General features: G+C 32.8%; 1 protein-coding gene across 1 annotated transcript in view; it reads right to left on the bottom strand.

Annotated features, from left to right (window-relative positions):
• The window catches only part of LOC110027190 (F-box protein SKIP28), a gene marked incomplete in the record, with an annotated part of 29,259 nt that extends 24,612 nt beyond the window's left edge, over window positions 1-4,647 (bottom strand). Inside the window, 1 exon segment of the mRNA XM_020728512.1 lies at window positions 4,250-4,647. Coding sequence (XP_020584171.1) covers window positions 4,250-4,600 — 351 coding nt within the window.
• Between the last annotated feature and the right edge of the window lie 4,430 nt (window positions 4,648-9,077).

The following is a 9,077-nucleotide window of genomic DNA, read 5'->3' on the forward strand; positions in this document are numbered from 1 at the left end:
ATGGTTTTTAAAAGAATACGGAGAATAGTTTAGAGGAATATATGTTTTTCCATATCATACAATTCTTAGGTATTTATATATCGAACACCTAAAATTTTGTATTTATATTTATAATATTTTGATATCATAAAATTACATGGGATGGTGTGTTTCATTTTTAAGAAGTAATAGCGATATTCTTTTAATATAATGTTAATGATTGGAGTGCTATGTATGTAAGATTGCAGTGCATGCTCAACAAACAATATGCAATATATATAAGCCTGAATGCTCACATTTTACTCTTTTTTCTACATGCCCAATTGTTTTAATTTCCAAGAGAAATTTCCTTAAATTTCAACACAAAACATTATTGGATTGCCCAATTGTTTTAATTTCCAAGAGAGATTTCCTTAAATTTCAACACAAAACATTATTGGATTTAGAGTAATTTAGATAAATATCAAATTTGATCAATATGTTATGGAAATTCTATGAAATTTTATCACCAATAGATGTCATTGGTTTATTTATATGACAAATATTGGTATGATGTTTGGTAGTTTGGAAATATAGAGCGGTGTGCGCGGAAGCACTGTAAGGTTACAAGCATTAGCCGTATCTGTAAGTTCAAACAGTGATATAAGAATGAATGACAAAAGAGGTAGTCGCACTAAAAGTTCTTATGCTCATAACTTATGTGCCTACAATTTGCATATGTAGTCATTATTGGTCAAGAAGCTGAAAAAATATAAACTTCATGATTTCAGGGATGAGCATGCCATGCTTTTCATCTTCTATAACTATGAGAATGATTTGTTCTGAACGAAGATAACAAATGCACAAGTTTTGAATCTGATTTAGCATATGACTATAGAATCTGGACACAAGCAATATATTATTATACTCGTAGACAGAGTAATGGTTGGAAATAACTTGGATACACTCAGTTAGATCTTATTATACCTAAGAAGCAAGAAAGCATGACTTTAAGCATAAAGTTGCAAGTCTATTAAGGTAGTTTTCACAACAAAATTTGGAAAACTCATCATTTTTATATGTTTTATTGTTAGAAACTATTGAGCAACTTACATATCTATGTTAGGTTGATGCTAAAATTCTTCTTGAGCATTCACATTTCAAGGATGTTATTACAACTGATACAGCATATAAGCAGATAAGGAATAGATACTGTCGAGTAAGTGTTACCTTTTATCATCATTCTTGCACAGTCAATGCAATCCATACCACTTAAGCTCTCGATATAAGAAGAACAACATTAGAGCATTGATCCCTCTCTCCCATATAGTCGCAATGCTTCCACTGACTGAATCTTCCTCATTTTCTCCTTCTCATTTCGTCGGCAAGCAGCCAACAGTGACCCCCGCTTTTATCCTCCTCCTTTGAGCCCTTCTCCTTTATCCATTAGGCAAGCAACACTTTTGCGGGCCTTCTCCCTTACATTCTATCCAAGTCGCCAACAACAATTCACTCTCTGTCTTCCATACTCAAGTAAGGAGAGTTTAACTTACATAAATTTATTTTAGATTAACTAATTTATTGTGATCTAATATTTATGTTAGGTAAACCTTGATTTAGATATATAAAATTCTCTTATGTTTTGAATAAAAATTAGAGAAAAGATATAGTTTAGTATTTTATTAAGGTATTATTTTATGATGATAATAATTATCATAGATTGATTATTGAGTAACCTTTATCGATCATGTTTGACAAATGACTTTCAATGTCTTTATTTAAGATTTCTAATTAATTTCAGTTTTATTATCTCGTGCTTTAAATACTTTTTTTATAGATTACATATTAATTCAAAGGCCACATGTGTAGAACTTTCCTTTTCTTTAACATATTGTGATTTATTGGTTCTCAATTAAACTTCAAATTTCACACCAATTATATTAAGATAAATTTTATTTATTAGAGGGTAATCAAATCATTCTTCATTAGGATGTTATCATTAATATTTGTAATAGATTATTAGATACTTTGTAGGTTGCCAATCTTGCACTTTTATTCAGATTTGAATGCATGATTATCATAGAATTCTTTTAATGATTATGATAAAATATCAACTACTATGCATTATTTTATCTTAATATATTGCTGCATAAATTTTTGAATATTGGATGATTCATATAATAACAATATCTATTTTTATTCGTACTGCCTACGTTGAATATAATAAACTTTATTCCTGCAAATCATTTTAGAATCCCTAGCAAGCACCTGATCGTAATATATAGACATATATGCTTATTTATAATAGATATGTAGATTGATAAAATCATTTTCTATATTAGCTAATGATACTCACCGGTTCACAAAAAATCATTAACTTCTCATGGATGGTGCCTATTCTTGATTTTTGGGTGTCATAGTAAAGAAGGCTATAGATATATACAAATATAAATAAAAAATGACCGAAAAATTAACTCTTGATATATATAATTATACCTAATGTGGTTGCATGTGGATATATTAGCAAAGAAATGTGTCAATTATCATTTTCATACAAATGACCATAAACATCACCATACTCTAGATCATCTTAAGACTTGATATTTAAATTATTATTTCATGTTAAGCTAACCCCAAGACTTAATGATATTGTTACACTGTTATTACACAATAAATTATGTCTCTTTTATTGATCATATAATATGCCCTAATGTCTTGAAATTTAAGCTTTTTGATGAATAGAAGTTCCTTAGTGAGTTATCATAATTAACTATGAAGCAAAGACCTACTTTTTTTCTCACCAGTATTCATCATGAATATGTTGACAAAACTCTAAAACATAAGCAGCAAACCCATTCATTGAAAAATTATTCATATAAAAAGTTATACCAAATTATTAGCTGGACCATGTTGGACCATCATTATAAGAACACACATGTCATTCGGTACTAAAATTTAAGCTATATTTATATTTAGACTTATCTTGATTTTTGGATACTTCTTGCTTATATATTTGTTTCTTTGATTTCCCTTTCGCTAGAACTGTTGATTCTAAATTAACCATTTTTTTAAGATTTTATTGATGCAATAATTATCACTTTTATTTTTTTTTTGCTTTCCCTTGCACATTCTACTTGTTATTCTCATGTACAATTTTTTTTTCCAACGGGTAAGAAACAGTTTCAATTGATCACAGCTTCTGAAATTTATCTTGAGAGTTAATATTAATTCTTTATTACATCCTATGTTATTGGGATGTACCGACCTATGGACCCGGGTGTGATGAAGCTAGCCTATGCCAACTTGTTCCTGATTTCATTATCTCCCAATTATAGTTCTGTAATTTGCTGAAGTTTAATTACAAAATAGTTTGTCTCATTTATTTTATTCAATTGCCTTCTTATCTCAGTTCATTTCATAATATATACTTGATGCGTCATAAAAATTTTTTGTCATCAAACATGAATCTCGATACATTTTTTGAACAATAAAACATTCCATATTCAAATTTAAAATCATATAGAGCTCCAATTTCAGCAAGCTTATAACTAAAATGATCGTCTAGACGAGAGGAACCCAATAATATCAAAATTAGTCTAATCAGAGTCCAGTCAAGCGCGAATCAAGTCATTGAACCACAATTGAAGTCTTTGGGTAGATAATTGAAGGGTCAAATGAACTCTACATTTCACGTACCAATAGTTAAATTGAGTGTCTCGATAAAAGGAATACAACGAGCTCAAGATCACCTGGTTCTGAGATAATTAAGACACTCAAATCATAAAAAAAATTATATGATCAAAAGGAATCAAGGAAGGTAGTTCGATCAGGTGGTTATAGAAGTTATTTGCCGAATGACCAAAATGTCCCTCTCATGGAGCCTTTAAATAGACCCCTAGCTTCACTTGAAGAGTAAGGAGAGGCCAAAATTTGATCAAAGATATCCGTTGAGAAAAGTATAAATTATGTGGATACTTGAAATATCTGGATCCATGGAGATCTTTGCTCCGTGCTCACGAACATTATTTGATCTTGCACAAGAATAGATCCTCAAATTCTTTCTTAGCTGATAGGTGGCAGCCAGAGTCATTCACACAAATCCCCTTCTAGGGTTCCAAGAGATTACAACTGAATTTCTCAAAACACTCAACAGATGTTAGATTTTAGCCAGAAACATCACAGATTTTTAAAATCTAAAAAAAAGTTATATTAACTCAATACTTATCCAAAGCACCATAATATTTAAATTTAGATATCTTAGAATCATATTTATACAACAGAGCATACACACCTTCGTAATGTAAGGGTTTTGATCAACAACTTGCAGCAGACCGGTGTCAGTGATCCGCCAGCAACGCGTCAACGCTAACGACTTCAAATTTCCCCTCGCAAAGGATGTAATCCAAAAAAGTTTTTCGTCACAGAGCCGGAGGCTTAGCGGTGGCTCGACGGTGATGTGGCGCCACAGCGTCTCGTCGGCGGCGATCTCATCCCTGAAAGCCCTGCACACTTGCCGAAATGCGAGGAGCTCTGGCAGCCGGAGATAGCCAAGGACGAGGAACAGAGCGCTGTGAGGTTCAGTAGAGTCGCCGGTGGGAAGAGTGGAGGTGAGGTTCTCGACAGTTGGATAAGGGGTTTCCATGAGAAAATATGCGGGAGGACTCCGGAGCAAGGATAAAGCGAGAAGCGGCTAAAATATTAGAAGCGGCAAGCGAAAGGGAAAATTGAGACATTAAGATATTAATTTCAATAACATGACAATAATCTCTCTCAATAACTTTAAGATAATCTCCGTAATTTCATTCCAATAACTTTACTAATTTTATTTTAATAACTCCTCAATAATTTCTACGGTTCCACTTCATTAACCCCTTTATCAACCCTTATAAGAACCCCCAATAATCTTTAGGATTTTACTTCAATAACCTCACAATAACATCTATGTGGTGGCATGTTACTAGAAGCCACACACATAATTGTGTCCAAACTCCGCATGAAAAATTTCTCCATGTAAATACCGTAGTTTTCTTAGAAATTTAGATAAATAATACACATATACTTGTAGCTAAAGCTTGATATCTATCCTCCTCCACCTAAAATATATTTTTTAGTTTTAAATGTAAGGCGTTTTTACATATATATATATATAGCACTCAAAATGTACGAATTTACATATATCACAGCTAAACTCTTATATTTACGAAATAAGCACCTTAAACTCATAAATAGGCATAGAATAAGTACTCTGTCAAAGGAGGCTATAAAACCTATTGTTCTCCTCTCTCTTCAGTCATCGTGAAAACCAGATGCAATGACTGCCTGATAAATGGTTCTTCCATGTTGATTAGGGGTCCGTTTGGGGCAGCTTATTTGGTGCGTTGACATTTTGAAAACGCATCTGGTCTGTTTGGGTAAATTGTGTTTTGGCAGCTTATGCGTTTTCAAAACGATGAAAACAACTTTTTCACACCGCACCTATCTAGGTGTGGTGGCGACTTTCTGACGGCAGTTTGATTTTTCCCAAAAAAAAATTATAATAGCCACCGCACCTAGTTTATCAAACAGATTATTTTTAATCAGTTTATCAGCAGATTATTCAATAAGTTGCGTCTGTCCCAAACAGACCCTAAAAATAGCTCTTGAACGTTGTTGAAATCTTGTTTTCTCTAAGGTATATTTTATAAAATTGTTGCTAGAGATCCCAAGCCTTTTGAGTTGAGATATGTATATGCACTTTTCAATTAAAATACAAAAATAACAACAACAACAAGACTTTATTCCACTAACTAGAGTTAGCTACATGAATATTTTTTCTCCTTTGTGTCCTAGAGTGTTATTTTTTTATTTAATTCTAATAGATTAAGATCATTTTTTGATACAATACGCCCACCATAACATCTTTTTAGGTCTACCTTTGCATTTCTTAACATATGTTGAATCTAAAGCTTCTACTCCTCAAATTCGACCATTAGATAGTCAACGTTTAATGTGATCAAACAATCTAAAACGACTCTCTAATATTGTTTGTCATTGGAGTTACAACAACCCTTTCACAAATAAATTTGTTTCGTATTTTGTCTCTCAGTGTCCAACCACTCATCCTCCTAAGCATTCTCATCTCAGCAACACTTAGTCATAGGTTTCATTTTTAAAGCCCAACATTCTACGCCATAAAGCATTGCAGGTCTTACCACCATCTTATAAAATTTTATGTGGAGTCTGGAAGTTACTCGACGTCCACACTCCAATAAAAAAATTGGATTATTTACGTATTTTATTAACTACAACACAGTTGTAAGGTTCTTGAAATTCATGATTTGAATGTAAGGATTCATATCATGGCATAAACATGTGGTTGTAGTACAGAAAAAACTCAGATACAACCATGTTGTGTTGAACAAAACATATAAATAATCCTTAAATTCGCTATAACGAGGACAAAAAGGATTTTAAAATACATGATTTGAATGTAAGGGTTTATAGCATAGCATAAAACACAATTTTACTAAAGAAAAAAAATATCAGATACAATTATGTTGTACTAAACAAAATAAACTTAATAATGGGTTTAAGGATTATTTACATATTTTGTTCAGTACAACAAGTGTTTTATGTCATACTATCAACTCTTACTTTCAATTCATTTATTTTAGAACCATTTTTGTACTTGTTATAGCCCATCAAATCTTATCTCCCTATCTATTTGCACCCCACTTTGGAGGATCGCGACTACTCTTTTCAATGTAGAATGTGATACTTACAAGTTAAGAAATCTTAGCCCTTTCGGGTCTATAAGTTCCTCAACGGTTTTAACAATACAAGTGACCAATTTATAAAGTAAATGAAGGACCGAAAAAAATATCATCACAATTTTTAGGAATAAAATAAGTTCTAAATAAAATCAAAATCACTTACTTAATTCCTTCATATTGCAAAGAGAAAGAAAGAAGACTACTCACTAAGCATGAGGATAACAAAAAGAAAACATATTTATAAAACTTCAATCCAAGGTACAAAACTTTAAGAAAAAGATATAAATACTTATCTGGAATGTTCACCCAAGCACTCCTTTGAATTTCTCTAACTTCTATGACTCCAACAACACTTACAAGACTCACAAACTTCAGAAATAACAAAGACTCACAAAGAAAACCTCTCACACACTTAACATAGTCACACACGATGAGACTCTATAGATCTGACCCCCTAACCTTTGAAATTAATCTATATTTATAGAGCTTCAAAAATGACTAAAGGTTGCTTCAGACATCTCTTCAAAATTTGGCCTCATTCAATGAATCTTCTAGAAAATAATCGTGGCACCTAGGCGCCCAACTGTCGTGCCTAGACGTCAGCCAATTTCTGCATCTAATGCCTAGGCGTTAGATCTTGGTGTGTGGAGGAGGTGGTGGTCGAACTGTGGATGTGTTGGTGTCTTTAGATGTTTATGATTGTGTAGGTGGTGGCAATGGTGATGTGTAGGTGTATTGTGGCGTGGAGGGGCAATTGTGATAATATTGTGACATTCCTTTTTTTAGTTGTGATATTGTGGCGTTCCTCTTTATGTTAATTAGTTTTTTTCACGCTAGTAATACAATGGTTAAGTTAAAAGAGGTCGGTTCATCTGCAATGTGAGATAAAGGGACAAAATTAAAATTTTGCGACCTTTGCCTCATGGAGGTCGAACTGGGAAATAGATTGACAACGTATTTCAACAAAGAAGACTGATAAAATATTATTAGAAAACTGTTGAAAAGTACAGATAGAGAGTATGATAAGATGCAGTTAAAAAATAAGTGGGATTAGTTAAAGAATGATTGAAAAATATGGAATGAATTGAAACAATGATCAACGGGATTGAAGTGGGATCCGGTAAAGCAAACAATTGATGCTTCCAAAGAGTGGTGGGCAGAGAGACTGATGGTGAACATTTTTTAAATGTCACATATTTTTATTAATTTCACATATTTTTATCAATTTTTAATTTATTTTCAAATCTAACAACATGTTATATGAATTTGTAGGTGATGTTAACTGCAAAAAAATTTAAATACGGTGAAGTTGATCCTGAGCTAGAGGAGAAGTTAGATTGTATGTTTGGAGGTATCGTGACAACGTGAAACAATGCATGTGCCCCCAGTGAGGCGGTTTTTGGAGGCATCCCCAAAAATTTGGGAGCTGAACAAATAGGTGATTCCAATGAAGAATCTAGCCTGGAACTCCATGAAGTTGTGTCACGAGCTAGTCAAACATCTCCAGGTTGGAAAAAAAAAGAAAGAGAGAGAGAGAGAGAGAGAGTTGCTTTCCTTAGAAGCCAGATCTCACAGTTGGTGACTTCATGCACTAATGACCCCGGCACATCAGAATCAACTATTGTCATGCTGGTTATGTGTATTTTGGATGTAACTCCAAAAATTTTTAAGGATATGTAGTTGTATTTGTTCTCTGTGAAGTTTCTTGAAGATTCGATCCAGAGAGAGTTTTTCATAGTGATGCCCACTAACCGTAGAGTGGCTAACCTACGTTATTTTCATGGGAGCGATGACATTTGAGTGACACAAAAGGAGAGTTGCATGTTTATGATTTTTTAATTATATTATTGTGGGACATTTCTATTTGTTTATGATTTTTCATAGTGCTTTACATGTTTATGCTACTCTCGACATGTCACATTACTTGATAGTTTTTCGTTTCTCGTTATGTTTTAAATTTACTTTTGTAATGTAATTTGCTTATATGATTGTAGTTAATTCATTGATGATTATATGTTATCCTGTTCTATACATAAATATATGGATGCAACTAGAGAAAGACACAAAAGGAGAGTTGTAGTTGTCGTATGCTTGATGTACAAATATTATAACTTGTACATACAACACTTCTCTTGTATGACATCCTTATATGTTGGCGATAAATGGGTTCGAAAGTTGCTTGTGGGCCACCAAGGAGATTTAACAATACATTTTGCATGACATATGTGTTCTTCACCGATCTGTTGGATGGATTACACAGAAATCATAAACTTCATGGCTCATCCAGAACTACTTTATGAGAGGTGTTAACAATAACCCTATACATTTTATTGCAGAATGAATCAATGCAAGGATCTATGGAGTAAT

The sequence above is a fragment of the Phalaenopsis equestris genome, unplaced genomic scaffold, assembly GCF_001263595.1.
Source record: "Phalaenopsis equestris unplaced genomic scaffold, ASM126359v1 Scaffold000420, whole genome shotgun sequence".
NCBI lineage: Eukaryota > Viridiplantae > Streptophyta > Magnoliopsida > Asparagales > Orchidaceae > Phalaenopsis > Phalaenopsis equestris.